Raw genomic sequence first — 23,891 nt, forward strand, 5'->3', positions numbered from 1 at the left:
CACCTAGAGGGGTGGGATAGGGAGGGTGGGAGGGAGATGCAAGAGGGAGGGGATATGGGGACATATGTATACCTATAGCTGGTTCACTTTGTTATACAGCAGAAACTAATACAACAATGTAAAGCAATTATACTCCAATAAAGATATTAAAAATAAATAAAATAAAATAAAATGGAGCAGAGGACACAATGGAAAAAGCTCAAAGAGGATTCAGTGTAGCAAAAGAAAGGTGAGCCTAGGTTCAAGTATTTTGAAGGAAACTATTTGTGCTTGAGAATATTTGCTACAGCTAACCCCCAACATCTCATTTTTCTGACAGAATGACATGTCTCTAGCTGTTGATTGTGATCAACAAAGGATGTGAAGCCCTTGGGAAAAATTTTTATTTGGATAATAAAGAAAGGACAGTCAAAGCATCACTGTACATAAATAAATCAACTCAATGACCTGGCAACTTAGAACTGGCAACATATCAAAAAGGAATAATAAATATTAATCTATCTTTGTACAAAGATGAGTTGCATTGAATTCTGAGTTATTGTGGTTTAGGTAATCTCAAGGCACGAACACACTGAAGCTGGAAAAAGACAAGTTCAAGTTTTCCATTCCAAGGGTGAGTCTGGAAAGAGTTAAACCTCTCGCCTAAGACTGGATGGATATACAGTGGCCTTGGGGATTCTACCCGTATGTGTCTCAGGCCAAGCCAAATATCTGGGAGTCACCTTTCAGATTCCTCTTTCCTTTCACATCCCATGCACTTCAGCAAAAGACAATATTATTTCTTACAAGAAAGACCACAGAGAGTCTTGAGAAAGGTTCCTCCATGTGCAAACAGAGAGGGGGAGTAGCTGCTTCTGGAGAAGGGACAAAAAAACTCCTTTTGGCCCCTTCTCTCTTATTATTTCATGGAACAAAAGCCCTAATCTCTGTGTGTGGAAATAATATGTCAACAAACTGTCACTCTGAGAACACTGGGAGAAGGTAAGATATAAACTGTGTAAACATGGGGAAAGGGGAATACATGGCAGAAGGCCTAAAACTAGAACGAGAGAAGGGTGAATAGCACTTTTCCACCTAGATGACCTAAGTTCCAATAGCTCAGAATTCAAGGTAGCCTGTCTTTGTACAAAAATAAATTAATATTTATTATTCCTCTTTGGTACGTTGCCATGTTCAAAAAATTTTTTGAAGCATATGAAGTCAAAGAAATGAATGTACTTCCAAGCTGGAAAGAAATTAGCACCAGACTCAGATATCGAAGATTGATATGTTAAAGTCCCTAATGGAATAGGTGGTCAACATACAAGATCATACAGCTAATTTCAGCAAAGGGATAGAAACCTTAAGAAATAAGAAATGGAAATGTTAACAGAGATGAGGAATGTCTATGAAAGGTATATCAATATCTCATTAATATACCTTGCTGAGGCAAAAAAATATTGGTGAACTTGAAAATAGGCGAATAGAAATTACCAAAACATAAATGAATAAAAGATAGGGAAAAATAGAAAAGAAAAAAGAGAATGGGCAGAAGAAATATTTGAAATATTAATGACTCAGAATTTTCCAAAATTAATGAGACACATAAAACTACAAACCCATGAAGTACAGAAAACACCAAACAGGATGTATAAATTTAAAAAAATAATTAGCATATTATATGCAAACAGCTGAAAACAAAGAAAACTCCTGAAAGTATCCAGAGGAAAAAAAGAAACATTTCGTACTGTACTCTTCAGAGTAACTGAACTCTTTTTACATTGGCCTATTCAGAATATATTCAGAATACATCTCATTTCTTAAAGGCAAATGAAATTAAGTCCACTGAAAGTGTATCTATTGCATGCAAAGCAAGTTGCTGAATCATGGAAGACTTGTGAGAATAGAACTTGAGATGATTGAGTTAGGTAATCAAAATCATGTGTAGATGTGATTTATCTCGCACTTTCTTCTCTTCTGGGGTTTCAAACAGGGTGTCTAGTGATATTCTCCTCTTGTGGCTCTAGATCTCACAAGAAGTTAATGTTTAACCTGCATACCAGGTCAAGGAGTTCAGGGTACATCTTTGTTTTAAATATGTTTCTAGTGTAAAATTTTCAAGTATATCCATGTCCTTGTTCCAATGAAGATGCAGTTTTGGTGTTTTTTTTTTTTTTTTTTTTGGTTTTGGTTTTTGCTTTTTTCCCCTTTATATTTCATTCCATAGTAGAGGGAATAAAGATAATTTTACAAAGGAGTTAATAATAATCCATTTCAGACAAAAAGTATAACCAAGGAATATTTAATCAGGAAAAATATAGCCTATCTGCTATACTATTACACTTGTATAAATATATCACCTGTAATTAAAATATTAACTATAAAAGTATTTTACATGCTCTTAAGTATAAACCAGTTAAATATTTAGGGATACCTTATTTTATTTGTTTTTTAAAATTAATTTTTATTGGAGTAGGGATAGTTTATTTTAGAAACCTTGACTATACCTTCTGTTTCTGACAGCTCAAAAAATTTTATTGATTACTAGGACTCTTCATTTGTGAGCATAAAGCCATGTGCTTTGCATACAAAAAACTCTAAATCTTTTTACTCTTCGACCAAGGGTGGGGAATAGAAGAAGGATGAAAGTATGGCTCCATAGTTCTCTGGCATCTAGCTTTGCATTCTACCATTCCCAAGATAGTATCATTGTCCTTAAGCGTCGAGATGGAATTTTAGCCATCACTTTCACAATCCAACCCACAACACAGATGAAGGGATAAGGAAGTGGCATGTCCTGTTCTTGTAAGGGACATGTGGGCACCATTTCCATGTATGTTCCAGTGGCCAGCAATTAGTAACGTGGTTGCTTGGGCCAGGGATACTGGAAATGTAGTCTTAATTCTGGTTGTCCATGTTCCTAACTAAAATTCTAAGGAAGAGGAAAATTGGAAATTGACTAGGAATTTTTGCCAACAAACTGGCTTGGTCTGTTGGATACACAGGCACACTTCAAGCTTCTCCCTTGCAACAGAAACTTCTATTAAGTGGATCTTTCATATATTTTTCATAAATTCTAGTATATCAACATTCATATTTACTGTGCAATATATTAAAGCTTTTTTTTTGAGAAGGAAGTACTCTAATATCATATGTGATATATTTTTAAATCATAATTTAGGCTTGGGAACTCCTGGAAGGTGTCTGTAGCTTTATCTATAATATTATAGGCCATCCTAACCTAAGCTATTCTTTAGGTTCTGATGCAGGAGTTCCAAAATTCAACTATTTTATATGTTAGCCAATATATCAATTTCACGTACTTTACCCCCGCCCCCGCCGGCAAACACTAGTTGAATAGCTTTTGCATGGAGAAAACTCAGCCCTTTTAGAGGATTCCATTCCTTTATAATGAAATTGTAGTCACCAGGAATTTTTTTTTATATTAGTTGAAAATTACACCTGAAATTAGAATCGGTTAGACTTTGTCTTTCCCTCTGGAATCTAGAGATATGTGATTCAGTATGGGAGCTAGTAGTTTTCATATTCAATAAATATACTAACTAAATGTATAAAAAGTTTTTTCTTAGTCTTTGGTGAGAGATAAACTAATGGGCATCTGAAGGTTTTCCATCAGGGACCTATAATCAAACATTCTCTAGAAGTACTCACAGGACTCAGCATGTAGTTATACTCATAGATAAGATTCTCTACAGTGATGTAGTAGGATATGCAGCTGAACCCTAAGGGAAAAGACGCAGGCAGAGTCTAGAGGAATGCATGTGTAGGTTTCCAGATATGCTCTCTCCCTCCCGTGAGAAGTCACACAGGGCACACTTTCCCCACAGCAACAAACGTGCAGCAACATATGTGTGATGTTTCCACCCAGGGATGCCCATTCAAAGCTCAGTGCCCAAGATGTTTATGGGGGGCTAGTCACATAGGCATCCTCTGGTTTACTAGGGGGCTGGTCACATATGAAAATTCCAGACTCTACTAGGAAGCAGGTGTTTCACACATACCTTATTGTTTGCACAGTCTAGGTAGAGTTGATCAGCTTGTCACTTAGCTGTAGATTGGGAACTTTGAGAGCTAAGCACACAAATGCCAGCCAAGGTCAACCTTGCCAGCAGGTTTTTCTTATAATAGCAATCTCAGGTTTGCTATGTAAACTCTTTTCTGCAAAGATAAGTAAATTCCATGTCTTTATGTTTCCAGATGAATAAGGTCAAGACAGATGTGTAGGAGTGTGCTTAACTTCATAGGCATTAAAGGACAATGTAAATATAGTAGCAGTTTCCTAAAAGTGTTTAAAATATTGACTCATTCAACATTAAAATTTTCAACAGCTTTTTTCAACTGTCATGTGAATAATATATTGATGATGTTATTAAACAAGGGAAGCCCCCGATTTGCTTCATTTCCTTTTTTTAAATTGAAGTATAGTTGATGTACAATGTTATATTAGTTTCAGGTATACAGCATAGTGATTCAACATTTTTATAGATTATACTCACTTTAAATTTATTACAAAATAATAGCTATATGTACATTGTGCTGTATAATATGATCTTGTTGATTATTTATTTTATACATAGTAGTTTGTATCTCTTAATTCCCTACCTCCAACTGCCCCCCTTCCCTTCCCTCTCTCTTCTGGTATCGTCTGGTTTGTTCTCTTTACCTGGGGAAGCAACCTGTTTTCACTGGTAAGACTTTCCCAGGGAAGGACTGTGATCTCTGGGAAAAAGAACAGAGATTTGATATGCTAGGATGTAAGCAAATACCATGACTCCTTCCTCCACTTCCCAATAAAAGCTCTGCCACAATCTCCACCCCCAGCTCGGGAGTGATGGCTTTCCTTCCTCCTTGGGCCTGTGCACTAGTTGGTTGCATTTCTGTTTCTTTAGCAGGAGCTTTCAGTCTCTCAGATCTGTATCCCCCCCTGTGGAATGAGAGTCCTGGTCAGTTCAGTGACTACAGGGTGGAGAATGGAAAGTATGTTATTGATCCCTGGGTATACTCTAAGAGAATGGGGATGTATAAAATCCTCATGAACAAAACAGCCAGTTATTTTGAAAAATTTGCACCAGATAATGAACAAAATTTTTTATGGGGATTGCCTTTACAGCATGGCTGGCAATATACTACAGGTAAGAATGACCCTTGTTTTTATTCTAATGATCTTCCAATCTAACCATGTTGTAATTGGGAAGTGGAACTCTGTATACACCAAAGCATGTCTTTGAAAATTGATTCTTTTCTTTTTCCTCTTTTCCCCTCATAACCATTATTTTTCTACTGCTTCTCCTTCTCCTCCATCAATCTTTCTGTGTTGCCTGATTTGACTAGAAACTGCAATGGGGCATATGGCGTAGTTGCCAAACACAAAAAGACTTCATATCCAACCTATTGGCCATTCTACAAATATTTATTGAAGTCCTACTAGGTGCCAGACTCTATTCTAAGCACTGGGATGAACAAAACAGTCAAGGAGATATGGACTAAAAGCAGAAGGTGATGTCAAATTAGTTTGAATTTCGTAAAGTTCTAACTATGATAACCTATATATGGAGATGGAGAGAACAGGAGTGGCACCTTGTTCATGAGGATGTTTCTCTGCAAAAGATTGATTCCTTTCAAAAATAAAATACATTCTAGTGTTTAGTTAGAAGATATGTTTGGGCCAAAGACTCCAAATGATAAGATATTTTGGCTGACGGAGAAGCTCATGAAACAGAGTGGGTGCTTCCTTCACTCCATACTGATAACACCACCAATAAGGAATTTTGTTCTGTTCTGATGGAAAAAATATAGAGAGAAGATTAAGGTTTATCTAAGATCTGAGGAGGAGTCACATACAGGAGCTACCGAAGTTGGCAATTCATGCACCTTTGTCAGGTGATGTCTTGAGACTCAAACCAACTCCTATTTATCTGGCTTTCCTCAGAGTCCAAAAGATAGAGATCCAGGAGAAATTATTAGCACGTAGTCCACCATGGGAGGCATGCCAGACTCCGGGGCCTTGGGGGCCAGCGGTAGATGGAGGCTGAATGCTTTTCTTATTCTTTCATTACATTCACATATTATGATCAAGCCTGACTAAACTCATCCAATGATGGGCTTATACGTCTCCAGCATTTTCTAAAAGCAGCTGTGGGGTGCAGGTAAGTAAGTATTGCAGACAGTTTCCCTGCCGTCAAAGACCTTACAACACAATTGAAACAGGAAAGGTATTAGAAATTAAACAGAGAACAATAAATAACAACTCTTTGTTAAAAATTAAAGTGCAAAACAAGGGACACAGTGGAGTCAGCTGGAGTAATCAGAAGAAAAAAATGCATTTGAGCTGAGATTTGAAATGTGGACAGAATTTCACTGTGGAAAAAGAAACAAAATCTACTAGGGAATAAAAGAATGAACAAAAGCAGAGGTTCTCGCGTGTAGCTGCACGTTGAAAAGAAATACCTAGTTTTTAAAAATATCAATGCCTAGGTCCACCACCAGAAATTCTATTCTGATTTAATAATATGGAAAATTAAGCTACAGAAAAGAGCCTGGAAATAGCATGGCATAGGTATACGTGACTGAGTGCAGGTGTGTGTGCACGCTCACGTGCGTGTGCAGTCTGAGGAATAATCAATTAGGAAAACTCACACTTGTAATATTCATGCAGGTTAATAGCATTAACAAGTTCTTTATCAATCATTGCTTTGAGAAGGATTACGTTAGGAAAAGGAGAATAATTACAAAAGCAAGTAATATTCAAAACAGATAATCCAAAAGTGGAATACTGCGGTGATGTTAGATCAAGGAACAGAAATTAGTTCTGAGATGGGAAATGAAGGGTAAAGAGTGATAGGAAGATAAACACAAGTCATCAACAGAGAAATGTTTGTGCATCTTTGCAAACAAACTGCGCCTAGGTAAGAAACAATTATCACCAGCTTCAAAATGTGCATAATAAATAATCCATGCATCCTCTCTCTTCTAGGCAGATTAGTTGATCCCAGCCGAAGGACAGACTGTGGCTATGAATATGGAGATCGTTTGTGCATCTCTGTGGACAGCTGGTGGGCTGGTATGTTCATTTAATAGAAAAATAGGTAATAACCTTCCCGCAAAGAAAATATTCAACCTAAAATCTGAGGGACAGAGACAAAACAAAAACAGCACTATTCCTCTGTAAAAAGGAATTTACTTCATCATGTCCCTGTGGCCTTTATGTCACATTCTACGATTTATGGCCACAATTTTAATAATGATTCCTTAGGACATATTTCACATGGGGACTGAATTGAGGAACAGCAAAGGACGATGGCCTTTGAACGACCAGCATTGGCAGTTAGATGGGAGGTCCCACTAGCCAGAGGGTCTCCAAGGACGAGGAAGGATGAGAAAGGAGAGGACAAGAAAATAATGCTTTCTTCTCATTTTGCTCAGATAAAATGTGTTTAACTTTGAAACTCATAAAAATGTCAGAGATTAATCTACCACAAATTGTTCTATCAATCAGTAATCTAAGGCCTCTGTCAGATATTTAATACTAAAATAATTAGAAGGTAGTTTCTAATTCTTTAGCTTTATTTTGTATTTTAGTAGTGAAATTAATTTACACTCACTTTCTTAGAGATATTTCCCAATAATTAGAAACAAGGTCACATTAAATTTCACTTTCTTGCAGTGACACACATCATATACACCTTTACCTATTTTTCTCATAGGATACCAATGGAGTCTTTTCAGACTCACAAATAGTCATGACTACGGATCTAGAATTCAGGCTTCTTTTGTCTCACATGGACTCCATAGTTTGGAGTATAAGCCTGCTACCCTGGGGCGTAGGACTGCATTCAAAATACAGGTCTATGATGAAAAATGTTCTGCATCACCAGTGGGAATCAGTACAACAAGCTTTACAGTCAACTATATCATGATGTCTAAATTTGCTGGAATAGGTTCCATTTAGAGAGAAATTTTAAAAATCTTAATTCAGTGTTAATTTAATTATCCAAAGATCTATTGCCAACACTTACCCAACATTTTTGCTTTAAAGACCTAATGTAAGACAAAGACTTTGTGATGTCATGGTTGCACATTAAACTTGGTTAAATAAAATACAAAATATCAATACTATAACCATATTAAGATAATTTAGGAAAAAAATCACATTTCATGGTAAAACCCCAGCTAGAGGTGTTGTATCATTCTTTGCACAAGTAGATATCTTTCTTTCATTTTTACATAATGCTTTGAAAAATGAATGGTACCAAATTCATGAAAATTACTTTTTGTTTTAAAATATTGTAGTCAACTATTTTAACCCATATTCATTTCTAATTGTAGGGTTATTAACAGAAACATGTTCAAGTTATGTATAGGATCCTTAGGGAGATTTTCAATATTTTGCAGTGACTTTTTTTCATGTTCCTGGATCTGTGAGTTTTTGCTTAATGGTTTACAGATTACTTTAAAATATCCTCTATCACATTTATTAGTGCTTGTGGTAATAACAAGTACTTTGCAATTACAGATATAAATTACTTTCTATGTGCACTACCCTTCCTTGCTGCGGTTGATTCTGGCATAATGGGGATATCATCAGATCAAGTCCTGCTTTTGCCACCACCCAAGGACCAGACAAAGTTTTGTCTTAATATTTCTAGTTGTCAGTCATCCTTTCCTAAGACGATGAAGAAGTGGAATGCCCTTTACAAGGTGCCTTTATTAAGTTTTATAATTTATTCTCTTAGGAGGTGGTAAGGTAATTTCTTTTCTTTTTTTTTGTATAATGCTTTCTGTTTAGGTTTTTGTGTGCATTATATGCTATAAAAATGTAAAATTTTATGCCAGCTATATTAATGTCATTACATTACAGGAGGGCATTACATGTCATTTACACCCTCTGAACCAATGCAGCATTAACAGAAAATCTATCCACTTTCTCACACTAAATAAGCCATACATAAATGTGAGAGCACATAGGATATCTCACTGAATGAAAGGATTATTCTGGTAAATTGAACCTTCAAGTCAACTGAGCAATAACACTTGGGAGAAATATGATTATGGAGTTGGTTTTAGAATAGTCAATTAACTTATTTCAAGTGATTTGATAATCGGTCACAAATAGGTATATCTAAACAATTACGTGGCAATCAAAACCAAATATTCAGTGACCAAAATAAAATACATTGGTTAAGCACACTCATGAACCAAAATCAATGCTAAAAGATAGATTTACTAGTTCTATAGATTATTAGTTCATTTTTAAAGATGTGATTAAATTAAATATTCTGGTAACTTCCCCCTTTTCTTAATGTTAAACTTTTGTGGTAATTTCAACTATGGTAGCAGAAAAACAACTGCTAATCAAAAAGTAAAGTTCTCTAGGTCAGTATAAAATGCTGACTTTCGGGAAAACACATGCAGTTCATCTCTTATAGATGCACTCAATATTACTACTAATAATAGATAATTATTATAGTCTTTACAGAGTGTTAGTCACTAATGGCTTACACAAATTAATCCATAGAAACAAAATTTTCCTGTCATGTAGAATATTGCTAAATTGTAAACGTGAACAAAATTAAATTGTAGAGAATTGTTATAGTTGCTCAAATATGAATACATTTCTTCTCTTTACTATAGCGTTTGCAGTCACCTTCTAGTAGCTTTGATGACTTGTTGAAGTACTTGTGGGATGCACATCTCTCATCCTTGAAAGATGCTTACAAAATTTTTGAAGATAGGTAAGAATGGATCTCAAGTTATTTCTACTTAATACGGCAAATAATTTTTCATCTTACTTATGCCTTTTTATTCGTTTTCTAATATAAATCTTCCTATTAAATGTTATATTTAATCATTGGGGATTTTAATGATGATGTGTGATTATTTTAGTATGATCAGGCTTAAAAATTGTTTTGTGAAGAAGGGGCAAAAATTTGAGAAAAAAAATCTTGTACCAACCAACCAACCAACCACCACCTAACCAACCAACCAACCAAAAAAACATACAACAAATTTCTCTCTATTAAAAAAAAAAGAAAAGAAATTATCACTGTTTTTTTTAATCATAGGCACATAATATGGTAGCTACATACTTGGGGAAGAAAATTCAGTAGCATCAGGGTTTGCATACTAAATAGCCTAGAAGATTATCAAGCCACTCCACAGGTACACTTAGAAGTATTATATACCTAGATTTGAGAGTGTAAGAATGATTTGTGTTAAGATGTGAATAGCACTGTATTAGTTAGTGTTTTCCACAGAGACAGACCCAATAGGAGATGATAGATTTATAGATAGATGATAGATAGATATAGATTTTTTGTAAGTAACTGGCTCCTATGACTATGGAGGGTGGCAAATCTATAATTTGCAAAGCCAACGTCCAGTTCAAGTAAAAAGGCTGCAGCTGCTATAGAACCAGGAAGAGCCTATGTCTCAGTCTGAAGGCCATCAGCCAAGAGAATTCTCTCTTACTCACTGAAAGATTAATTTTTGTTCTAGTCAGGCTTTCAACTGATTGGAGGAAGCTTATCCACATTATAGAGGGCAAGCTGCTTTACTCTGTCTACAGATTTATATGGTAATATCTTCCAAAAATCCCCTCACAGAAATACCCAAAATAATGTTTGACCAAATATCTGGGCACCCTGTGGCCCAGTCAAGTTGGTGCATAAAATCAATGATTACAGACACTACTTAGGGGGTGGAGTCAATCCCCAAGAGTGAAGTATGGGCTAGAAATCTGGGTATAGTATAAAACAGGAACAACAACAACAACCAAAATCAGGGCTCATTGGCATTATACAAGCAAATTTGCAAATCCACGCAAGAATGTTGGGTACCTCATATTCCACTGGTTGTTGTCTGTCTCATGAACTCCATCATCCAGTAAGGTAAATAAATCACCCGATTAGCAGATTCACAGCATATGTCCTTCTTTACCTATTGGTTTCAACAACTAGGTATTAAATTGGGCAATCCAAACAGTGATAAACTCAGTTTTCTCAACTTTGAACTTGTAATAATAACAGTACATACTACATAGGGTAATTTGGGGGATTAAATCTATCTATGCATCATGCTTAACTATCATCATCACAAGAGGCAGTAGAGGGCAGTTGTAAAGAACATGAACTTTAAAGCCAAGTTGCTAGGGTTTCAGTCCTGACTCTGCAGTTAATTAGATGTGAGGCCCTGTATTGCATCCAGTTTTTCTCACACGAATGTGAGGCACAATCAACAGCCATTAACCCTCAGCGTCATATGACAGTAAGTGTTGATTGCTCACGTGCCTGAGGTTTAGCCGGGCAGCTCTGCGGATCTTTCCTGAGCTCATGTCATGTTGGCTGATTTTTACCGGCCCCACAGGGGCGAGTGGGAAAGCTCAGCTCTGCTCCTCTTGTCTCTCGTTCTCCATCAGGCAAGCCTGGGTGTTCTTCACTGTGATGACAGAATAGCAAGAGAGAGAAACCAAGTGTGAAAATGCATTTTAAGCTTATGCTGTGTCAAGTAGGCTAATATTTAATTTTTAATTGAAGTATAGTTGATTGACAATATTGTGTTAGTTTTAGGTATACAGCAAGGTAATTTGGTTTTATAATATATGTATATAAATATATATATACTTATATACATGTATATGTACATATACATACATATGTATCTATATTATTTTTTATGCTTTTCCATTATAGTTTATTACAAGATATTGAATATAGTCCCCTGTGCTATACAGTACATCCTTATTTATCTATTTTATACATGGTAGTGTGTATCTGGGGAAGGGGCACTGGAAAATGACAAGCCAAAAAACAGGGACATAGAGAGTATTGAAGAATTGAGGCCATGTTTACAATCTGTACAGCCTGGGAACTTCCTTAAAACCTCATGAGTTGCTTTCTTTAGGTAAAAATAAACACTAGTTGTTTCTTTACATGAGACAATACTGAACCCTGTGTAGTCTACATATACTTAAATAAAACTGTGGTCCTGGATCCGCAGATTGGCTGGTACATGTATATATTTTATGTTTTAAAATATATTTTAAATTAAAATGAGCCTTTTAAGGTGTATTTTTCTTTTTGCTTGGACATATTTTAACTGACTTATTGGTTCAATTGTTCAATAGCACATTCAACAGAATAATGTGAAAGGCTTCCATTGAATTTCACTTGTGCTCCTATGGCCTCTGTGTCTTGATCTGGTGCCCACATCCCTTTCCCCCTTTCCTAGTGTTGCTGACTCCCCTGCAATTTGTTTAACCCATTGTTACTAGGGACATGTGGCTATTGGTCAAAATCCGTATGAATTCACATTTCCTTTAATCCTTACTTCATAATCAGCTGTGATGTGACTAAAAATAGTCAACTGTGAATCCAAACCAAACTCTTCTCTCATTAAGAGTCCACTGTATGCAGTCTTCCACTTCTGGGTGTTAGAGGCAGGGAGGAGCCTGTGTGCATGTGAATGAAACACAGCAAGGTTTCTTCTCTGGGCTATGTCATGATTTGCTTAACATTGACAAACATGATGCAAATGTTTTCTGTTTAATAGACCCTACATATGTACTTTGGAAACAGAAAAATTAGGATATAACCTAATTACTAGAAAATTGAATATAATCTAAAGAGAAAACAAACTTTTAAATATATGAGTAGTATAGTGCTTTGGGAATATAGTGGAGTAGGAAATAGTTGATTCCACCTCAGGTGGGATGGCAAACTTTGTGAAGGAGGTGACACCTATGATGAGACTTAAAAGAGAATGTAGCTGGTGAGCAAAGCAGGGAGTAGACAGTGTTTCAGGGGGAACAACTTCGTTCAAAACCTGCAAGTTGTTCAGCAGTGGGTGGGGACAGGAGCCATGAATTATATAGTTATAAAACTAATTACTACACCCTAACCTTTCCACTGTAATAACTTGTTCCCCAAATAGGTGAGAGTTTGGTTTCCCGGAAGATTTCCTCCACTAGAATAAAACCCATGTATTCAGAGAATCAGACCAGAAAATCAGACATCTGTCTCTCTAGGGTGCTCAGTGTTTTAGGGGTCTCCTGACGCTAGGAAATCAACAGTTTTACTAAGGCTGTCTGAGTCTAGCAGAGATTTTACCTTGGAAACTTTTATTTTTATCTGCACATTTCTACTATTTAGTCATAGTCTAACACCTGGTTATATGATTCCCAAGGTATAAGGTATCTGGTTAATAGAGATAAAAAACTCAAAATAAACTATAAACAACTGATGGGATGGTCCTTTCCAAATTTAAAATTTTAACTAGTTATATCTTCAAAGGCAGGCACTCAAGCCATCAAATTCTAAAACTAAAAACTATATTCTTAGTTTGTTGGCAGAAGGTGATCTTTCCTAGAAAATGACGAGGCTGAAATTCTGAGTGGAGTAATTATAATTGTACATGTTTCCACTTGTCTTTTAGGTTAGAATATTATTCTAAACCAGAAGCAGATTTTGGAAGAGATTGGTGTGTGGCTTTGGACTATTTAGCTGCAGCCAGCTTTCCTACAACCTTTATTCAAGTATCTGGGTTCCAGAAGGGCCTGCCACCACGAGTGCTTGTTGATGGGGATAAAGCCCCCTTCATCAGTGACTTTACTGACTTTCAGAACACAGTCCTGCTTGGTCTAAATCTTCTTCACCAAGTGGATAACGCTACAGGTAAAGGCCTTACAAACAATACCTTAAAGAAAATCAATATTGTGTTGAATAGATAAAGGAAGAAATGATGATTATCAGAGATATATGTTGTTAAAGCACATACTCTGAAAGAAAGTCATGGTTTCTTAAGGGTATCCATTACACACATTTTGGTCCTTGCATTCATGGCTTGTCCCTTCTTATGGGTCCTGTTAGACTGCACCCCACAGTCCTGCAATCCTTGCAACAGCCCAGCCATGTCAGCTACAGAGACTTCAGCCATTTACCAGACAGGGAATCTTACAAAGTGAGAGGCAAAGGGCCTGGAGCGACGCCCCACGGTGGTACAGCCAATAGCCGGCAGGACACAGTAACAACCTTCGCTACACAGGGGAGGAGGAGGCTATCAGTTATAAGGGACGTGACATCAGAAGGGCTCCTTGGTTTCCAGGGGGATTGTTGGAATATGCCTCCCCTCAGCTCTTTGGGTTAGAAACTCGCATGGGCCACTGTTTCCTGTTGAGTACCCAACATACTGGAGCCGTTTGGTCCGAGGACTAGAACAATCATTAGCTGAGGGTTGAGCTGATCACGAAGGTAGCTACTGATTAAAGTTTCAGCTTAGGAGGGGGAGGCAATCATGCACATAAATTAAGGGTAAGGCAGTGCCGGGTGGAGTAAGGCATATACAGACAGCAAGAGAGCAGCCATCTTATGGGGCCTGACCATACAGGTCCTTATTTACCCACGAAGCTACCAGACTACTTCGTGTACTTTATTCATCTACAAACACAGATATATTCTTTTTTGTTGTTGTTGTTATAGTATTTTTTTTTAAAGAAAATCCTTAATATCACTCTCAGATTTAGGAAAAAAAAAAAAAGAAAACCTGCCGTGATTAATGAGAAAACTAGCAAACTGACTTATGTGAGTTCCCTCCATCCAGCCTTACTAGTCATGGCAGAAGTATTCTGCTTCAGCCCCTCAATTGTAGGGTTTCCTAGCAGAGTGAAAACCGGAAGAAATCTTTAATTGCAAGTTTGACTCACTACATCATCCTAATTTTCCAGACATGCTCTTATGCAGTGAACCAAACTTAAAACATAATTAAAATATTAGTATTTTAAAAACAACAAAGTGAATCTGAAAGATTTAAAAGACATAAAAGCAAAGAAAACATTAAACTATAAGTTTTTGAACTCTTATTTGCATTAAGTAGAGTAAAAAACCCAAATGTCTTAGGGGCTTCATACAACTGAAGTCTTTTCTTGCTCCAGTAATGGTTCCAGGGCAGTGTTCTCAGTCCGTGGCAGCTTTCCTTCACACAATGAGTAGCAGACTGAACATCCTTACATCTGTGGTTCTTCCAGCCCCTGGCCTCTACATTATTCACATTTCACCAGCAGAAAGACACTATAGTGTTGGAGAAAGCCTGGATATTTCTCTCACTTCATCTCATACTCTATTGCTATGAAATAGTCACATTGTCCCATATCTGGACACAAAGGGGGCTAAGGAATTAAATTGTTGCCCAGGAACCACTGTTGTGTGACAAATCTACACCATGAAAGGAGATGCATGAATTTTAGGAGTCGCCTAGCCATCTTTGCCAAATTATTACATAGTATAATTGCATTCTAGGCCTGGATGGTATAAGCTGGCTCTTACCTGTTAACATGTAAAGGGTAAAGAAATGAGTCAAGAGTTGAAAGCCCTTGAAAGCTTGGAAGGCCCATACTACAATATTTTATTAAAAGATTCAATTTTATTTAAATTTAGCTTTGGATTTAATATGTGGTTTTGAGTTACTCTCACAAGAAAAAAATTGGTGATTAAATATTGAAAACTACTGATTTAAAAAAAAACTTTGATAGCATAATTGTTTAGATATCACATAATAAGGCATTTACTATTATCTATCCATTATTCTCATGGCCAACCACTCTCCACATTCCCACTGACACTCAGACTTCAGGAACAGTGCCAAAGGCCTTGGAATTTCCAAATAAGCAGAGGATAGGGAAAACATATATTAAAAGCAAAGCATAATTAAAAAACAAATAGTGCCATTTAAAAATGAACATTTTAAATTAATTCAATAGAAATACATATTTACATTCACAAAAATACTTTCAAAGTATCATTTAACACTTTTTAGTCTCCAGAAGTATTTTATGATGTTCTTCACAAGGAACCTGAGTTAAATTCATTTGAATAAATAAGTAAAATCAAACTTTTCAGGCCTCAAGTTAGCTCTTTAACATTTTCACTGATGATAAGAATTGGCATGGAGGAGTTTTTTTATTTCTAGTTATGTAAAATTCTCAACAACCTCTCCATCTTCAGTGGCAACAGCTTTTAATCCTTGACTACACATATTCTAACACTAGAGAACTCATATTAAAGCTGAGAAATAATATTAGGTAATAAATAAGTAGTAAGAAAAGAAAGCTTGCATAGGTTTTTTGTTTTTTTCATGGGTGATATTGAAAATAAACAATGAAGACTGAGTGAAGGTTCAAAACTGTCAGAAGCTAGATTCAAGGTAATGAAATTCAAAGTGCTTTAAAAACTTATTAAACTTTACGTTTCAAGGCTGAGGCCAGCTGACCCCTTCACTGCCCCCATCCTGACCAAGAAGGTCATTGCCTCATCCTCCTTTCTTTGAATGGGGACAACTGTTTGCTGAAGTGTGATGCATGAAGAAGTGGGAGAAAATGAGCTTGGGCATCTCAAAAGCTTCGATTCAGATAGCAACATAGGAGGCTCCTGAGCTTACCTCTTTCAATAGACACACCTAATCTAGGGCTACATACAAAACAATTCCTTCTGGAAAGAATCCAGAAACTAGCTGAGTGACTCCTACACATCAGGCGAATGAGAAAAAAAATCCCACATTGAAACAGGAAGGAGGATCTGTGCTATAAACCCCCCCACCCCCACCCCGGCACAGTGACACATGCCTCGGAGGGATCTTACAACTCCCAGATTCTCCCTGAGTAGTGAAGGGTTTGGATCTGCCATCTCAGCTTTTAAGACCTCCACCTGAGAGACGGGCCGCCAAAACATCTAGCTTTGAAAGGCAACAGGGATGGCATCCATGAGACCCAGGAGGCTAAAGTAAACGAGAGATACTTCTCAAAGGGCTTGTGCAAACTCACTGTGGCAAGCCCCTCAGAGCCCAAAGCAGAGGCAGCAGACTGAAATGGGCCCAGTCTTTCCATGAAAGAGGCCTATTTGCTTATCTTCATAGCTGCAGACTGAACGGCAGTCTTGTAATTTAATGCACATCAAGGGGCTGGCTACAATATTCTCCAGAGACTGGAATCCCATTGGTGCCATATTCACGCTCTTCCTCTGTCTCTCTCCAGATTGCTGATATATCCTGGAAAGGAAATTGTGCACACATTTGGTGCCCCACTTTTTTACAGCTGCCATGCTAGGGGATACCCCTTGAGTGCCTGGCTGCAGTCTCCAGCCCAGTTTAAGTTCATGGGTTCCACAGGACTGTAACAAACAAAAGCTATTGCCTGAGGATCCAGCTTACAATCAGTCTACATCTAGGTGCTACCTGAGATCCTCCCCTTTGGGACACTGACAGGTCTTGGCACACCCTCAATTACTGGAAGACACTAAGCACACACAAAAAAAACTGCTTAGACAATCACAAAGATTGAGAAACAACCAAGAACTGGGTCAGGGTTAAATGATAAATTTCATGTCCTATACAAGGCCACTCCTTCAAGACAGGGAGGGATGGCTGTTTTATACAATGCATAGAAATCGAAACAGAAAGTCAAGAAATGTGAAGAAAAAAGGAATATGTTCCAAATGAAAGAACAAGATAACACCTCAGAAGAAAACCCTAATGAAACAGAGATAAGTGATTACCTGATAAAGAGTTCAAAATATGGGTCATGAAATGCTCACTGGGGTCAGGAGAACAATGCATGAACATTGTAAAGTAAAAAAGTAAAAGTAAAAAAATTTGACGCAGAGAAGATACCAGATAGAAATCGCAGAGCTGAAGAATACAATAGCTGAACTAAAAAATTCAATAGAGGGGCTCAGCCACAGACTGTTGAAGTGGAAGAAAGGATCAACGAACTCAAAGACAAGGCCGTGAAATTCATCCAACTAAAGAAGCATGGAATTCCCTGGTGGTCCAGTGGTTAGGACTCTGTGCTTCCACTGAACTGCTGGGGGCATGGATTCGACGCCTGGTCGGAGAACTAAGATCCCAGTGTGACCAAAAAAAAAAAAAAAAATTAAACAGAGTAAAGATAGCTTAAGTTCCAAATAAAATGAACCTAAGGAGACCCACACCAAGACACATTATAATTAAATTATTCAAAAGTTAAAGACAAGGAGAGACTCTTAAAAATAACAGAAGAAAAACAACTTATTATGTAGAAGGGAACATCCATAAGACTGTCAGCAGGTTTTTCAGCAGGAGCTTTGCAGGCCAGAGGGAGTGGCACAATATATTCAAAGCACTTGAAAGAAAACCCTGCCAGACAAGAGTGCTCTACCTGGCAAAGCTGTTTGTCAGAATTGAAGGTAGCTTTTTGAAGAAAAGCAAAAGCTGGAGTTCATCACCATGAAGCAGCCTTATAAGAAATGTTAAAGGGACTTTTTAAAGCTGAAACAAAATGGTGCTAATTAGTAGCAGGAAAACATATAAAATTGATTTTATTGATAAAGGTAAAATACAGTTAAATTCAGAATAATCTAATGTTGTAATGGTGGTGGGTTTATCATTTATGAATCTAGTATGAAGATTAAAAGACTAAAGAGTAAAAATAACTATAACTACAATTACTTGTTAATGGGTACATAAGACAAGAGATGTCAATTGTGACACTGAGAACATAAAACTTGGGGGATGGGGCGTGAGAGTAAAAATGCAGAACTTTAGAATGTCTTCAAACTTAAGTTGTGGGCTTAAAGTAGACTGTTATAAATATAACATATTTTATGTTAAGTCTCATGGTAACCACAAAGCAAAACTCTATAGTAGATACAAAAAAAGGTAAAGAGAAAGGAATCTAAGCATATCCTACAGAAAGTCATCAGTCACACAGAAAGAGAGCAAGAAAAGAAGAAAAGCACAAAGGAGTTATAAAACAACCAGAAACAACGAACAAAATGGCAATAAGTCCATACCTATCAATAATTACTTTAACTGTCAATGGACTAAATTCTCCAATCAAAAGACATAGAATGGCTGACTGGATAAAAGGTAAGACCCAACTGCATGCTGCCTACAAGAGACTCACCTCAGCTTTAAGGAAACTCAGACTGAAAGTGAAGGGTTGGAAAAAGATATCCCATGCAAATGGAAACCAAAAGAAAGCTCAGGTAGCTATACTTATATCAGAAAAAATAGACTTTAAGACAAACATTGTAAGAAGAGACAAAGAGGATCAGTATATAATAATAAAGGTTCAATTCCACAGGAGGATACAACATTTGTAAATATTTATGCACCCAACATAGGAGGACCTAAATATATAAAGCACGTATTAACAGATCTGAAGGGAGAAATAAATAGCAAAAAAATAATACTAGGGGACTTCAACATATCAATAGATAGATCATCCAGGGAGAAAATCAATAAGGAAACATCTAGGATTGAAAAGTATTTTGGCGATTATTAGAGTTTGCAAACCACTGGCCCAATAATGGATCAAGGCATTTTCGTTTGGTCTACAAATATAAATATTTAAAATATCAAATTATTTGTGAAAATATAATAATGATAAATTTCATGAAAAGAATCTAAATTTCTGAGACTCTCCTAAAAACATTATAATGCAGGGTATGGTGGGCCCATATTTGTGCATGTCACCAAGTTCCTGAAGTTGAGTAGGAACTGCCTCTCCTTGAAATAGTTTTTATAGCTACCATCACTACTAATTTTCTTTTTTATTTTCTCTTTATTATTCTCCCTCTTTATTTCCACCCCAGATTTATCTTAAGGTGAAATTCCAGGATCCCTGAATTCCCTCCATGGGTTTTCACATGGCCAGGTCTGCAAACATCTGGCCCCAGTGAACAGCGTCCCATGGACACAGCAATCCTTGGGTGCACAGCTAGCTGCACAGTGCACAACTCCCACTACTAATTTTCTATATTTATCTAATCTCAAACATTTATGTTACCTTCCTAGTCTCTGTGGACATTAGCTTTTGCAGCCTCCAATATAAGTAATGACTAGTGTTATATATATGAGTTAAATCCCTCAAGGAATGAGTACTGGTAATTGTGCAGTATCAATAGATCACATTTTTTTTGCCCCTATGCAAAATCAAAACCAGTTGAGACAAGCAAAGGAATGAGTGAATGGAACCTCAGCTTTAATGCTGGAAAACAATTGAAGAATATGATTTAGGCATGCAGCAACAATGTTCTTCCTACTACATACCCTTACTCTAGACCTGGGAAAGGGCACCCAAAGGAAAGTTTGCAGAATAGGTCAGTATCCTAGTATCACTTCCTCACTAGTCTAGATAGGAAAAGGAGAAAAAGAGCTATTCCTGGATCTTAGGACTTTAGTAGATTAGCTCTAGCCAATTGAAAAGCATGAACTGAAGGCTCACACCCATTAATCAGGTAACATGCTTTATCTCCATGGAAAGGAGCAAAGGATGTTCATGAAAATAGCTCTTAATGGAAATTAAGCATTATCCTCCTATCCCCAAAGAGCCTAGGAAAAAAAAGAAGTATACCTGGGACCAAGTATTCTGGATACTGCCAAACTGTTACCTCTTATACAGTAACAGATCTAACCTAAAATCTTTCTTCTTTTCAAAAACTGTTTTTAAAACTCTAACTTATTTTCTCTTTAGTTAAAATGCACTTTAATTGCTGTACATTTTATTGATTTATTTTTAAGTATATGTAATATATTAAAACTTAAAAAGTCTAAGTGACACATCAAATGAAACCAAAGTCTTCTTTACCATCTTTCTTCACTTGTATCTCTTGGTCTTCCACCTAATTTTAAAAAATCAGTCCTTGGTGCAAATTTATTGAATTTTAAAAAATACTTAAAACAGTGCAAATAAATGAATAAATAAAACCTATGTTGTCTGTACAAATGAAATTATACTCACTGCTCTGCACTATACTTTTTACTAAAAAATCTTCATGGAGCTTTTTCTGTATCAGGACATATTGATCCAACCCACTCTGTTTAAATGATATGTAGTGTTTCATTTAATGAATATACCATAACTGTGGACATTATTTTCCATTATAAGCTGGTAGCAATAATGTAACAATGTCATTTTATGTATACATTTCTTGCCATAATTTATTATTTTACCAATAAATGTGTAGAAAGGAACTGTATTCAAGTTGATGGGTCATATATTGCCAAATGGTATTCAAAAAATTTTTCAGGAGTTTACATTTTTGTTATAAAACTATGAATTAAGGTTCTTATTTTCTCCAACCTACTATCATATAGCAATTTCTATAATTTGTGTGTAATGTAGAAAGTGCTACTTCACTCATGAATTTACAATTCTTTGACTGTGTTTGTGTGCTTTTCCCAGTTTTCTGGTTAATTGCTTATATTTCTTACTGATTTTTGTATGAAGATCTGGTCAATTAATTTTAAATTAAAACACTTTATGTGTATAATTATCATGTAATGTACATATATATTTGTATCCAAAATACATAGAATTAAAAAAAATAAACATTTTAGCAAATGCATATACATTTAAATTTACATGTAATTATTTTATATTTTTCCCAGATTCACTATCTTTGACTATATGGAAAATTTTAATGAAGACACAGGTTGCAAAGAAGCTAGCTCAAGAGATTTCTGAAGCAATCCTTGCAATCTTTAATCCAACGTTTCTGGAAATGATTAATGAATTAAAATGAACAATTCTAACAAATTGAACAACAGTAATTTCAAAATTTAACACAATCATAATCATACAGTTTTCTTGTTTTTCGTGTTTTTGACTTATGCTCATTTGTTAGGATTTTGTCCATGCATTCCTAACTTTAAATTCAACTTAATGCAATGATTATTTTGCTCAATTAATAATTCTTGATTTTTGAATTCATTAACGCTTAAAATGTTTAGGATCTAAAGAAAATTGTATTAAGCTATCACAAATCACTAGGAAATTAATAAACAGACAATAAACTTGTATGGCTCTTCTGTTGTTATCCTATGTAACCCGATTTCATGAAATTTAGAGCAATGTCTTGCTGATTTATAACCAAAGTCCAGAACATTTTAAAATGAAGTACTGACATTCAATTAAAGTTTTAAAACTCATAAAACTGACCTGGCAAATAGAATATATAATTAGTTTGTTAGGGTTTTTTTGTGTGTGTTTTCACTGACAACAAGTGTACAGCAATTAGGTAAGTTTCCCCTCCTTTGGTCCACAATTGATAATGAATGCTTAAGGATCAAATTTCTCAAGGTTGCTCTGGTAGGACAGTATCCACTGGCTAGGAGGTGGTGACTTGTAGAGCCCCATGAAGCTTTCATATAAAGGTTTTCCCAGTGATAGGGACAGAGTAAAGGAACAAAGTAGGTCAGTTTCAGGGGGCTCCAAGGAGCTCCAGTTCTTTATGGCTCAGCGAAGAAAGAATTCGGTGAGAGGCAAAGTGATAAATAAGAAGTGATTTATTAGAATAGGACACTTCTGAGGCTTTCAGGCAGGCTAGCAAAAGGGTGCTGTGCCCTGAGAACTTAGTGGGCTACACTTCTATAATCAAAGGAAAAGCGGGGAGGGGAAAGAGACCACCTTCTTCCTCATTGTTTTTTTTTTTTGCGGTACGCGGGCCTCTCACTGTTGTGGCCTCTCCCGTTGCGGAGCACAGGCTCCGCACACGCAGGCCCAGCGGCCATAGCTCACAGGCCTAGCCGCTCCGCAGCATGTAGGATCTTCCCGGACCGGGGCACGAACCTGTGTCCCCTATATTGGCAGGCGGACTCTCAACCACTGCACCACCAGGGAAGCTCTATCTCTTCTTAAAGGAGAGAAATGTTGCCCTCTGTGACCCTGAAGTATTCCATAAAAATGAAGTATCCCATAAAATATGAACTAAAAATTTCTGAACATAATTTTTAAATTTTTTCAGAGAGAACATTGCTAAATCAGGTAATACATTCTAAACCAATAGTTCATTTTTAAGCATTTTAGAAATTCAAATTCACTATTCAGATTTTCATTTAAAATATTCTGCCTCTTGACTACTGTCCATGAAAATCTGTTCCTCTAAATTTCATGAAATTAATTTAAGTAGAATAATATCCCAAAAGTCCAATCAGCGTTTTATTACCTTTATTAACTTACCAGCATTTGCCAGTTATTCAACTGAGAATCTATACTGGACAGTTAACATTTTAGTTATTATTGGAGAACACTGTTCCTTGAAAATTTATCATTGTGGATTTTTATTTTATTATACATTTCCAGGAGTATTTAGTTAAAACAATGAAGAATGAATTCCAAAATCTCTAGAAACAGTTTTCTTGTAACTTCATTAAATTTTCCCATATAACGAGAGACAGTTTTCCTAGAAAATTTAAAGACATTTAAAAGTTGTAGGTAAAATTTTAACTTTGATCCCAAAAGATGAAATTATTTAAAACAAAATTCAATTTAACAAAATTAATTTCAATTAGTATAAAATTAGCATGTTTTCATATACATTTTAAAATAAAACATGTTTTGCTCTTTAAAATTATGTTATGCCTTCATATTCAAATTTATAAGATACATAAGTAACTGAAGAGAATAGTGGATACAGCAGTGATTAAAAGAATAAGACCCATAAAAAGTGAAGTGATATTTTTTGCATATTAGACTATTACAAATTTTAAAGTTTGCTAATACTCATTTTTGGTGTCTATGCAGAATTATGAATCTTAATAAACAGTTTGTGTGGGGTTTTTTTGTGTGTGTGTCTTTATTTTGATAAGAACATAATCTATACCACACTCTTTCACTGCCATTTGGCAATACCTGATCATACATTCATTCCCAGCAATTTAATCTGTCACCATTCCAACAAATTAAATTAATGAAAGTAGACAGCAAATGTCACTTTGCATTGCTTAAAACTGGAAAGAATATAAATCCATTCAGTGGAAAGTTATTTAAAGAGAATGATGTCTGTTAATATTTGTTAACTTGCTAATATCTAAAATATACATGATTAGTTAAAAATATATAGCATAGAACAGTTCCATTCATATAA

The 23,891-nt window shown here is 36.0% G+C and overlaps 1 protein-coding gene across 1 annotated transcript; it reads left to right on the plus strand.

Annotated features, from left to right (window-relative positions):
• Positions 1-4,831: 4,831 nt before the first annotated feature.
• Positions 4,832-21,548, plus strand: LOC309831497 (protein LEG1 homolog; the record flags this gene model as incomplete). The annotated part of the gene is made up of 6 exons (XM_082668710.1): positions 4,832-5,132; positions 6,974-7,060; positions 8,513-8,697; positions 9,631-9,731; positions 13,429-13,667; positions 21,415-21,548. The coding sequence occupies 6 exons, from the start codon at positions 4,832-4,834 to the stop codon at positions 21,546-21,548; spliced, it is 1,047 nt and encodes a 348-aa protein (XP_082524836.1).
• Positions 21,549-23,891: the final 2,343 nt, after the last annotated feature.

The sequence above is a fragment of the Grampus griseus genome, assembly GCF_964374135.1.
Source record: "Grampus griseus genome assembly, chromosome: 13".
NCBI lineage: Eukaryota > Metazoa > Chordata > Mammalia > Artiodactyla > Delphinidae > Grampus > Grampus griseus.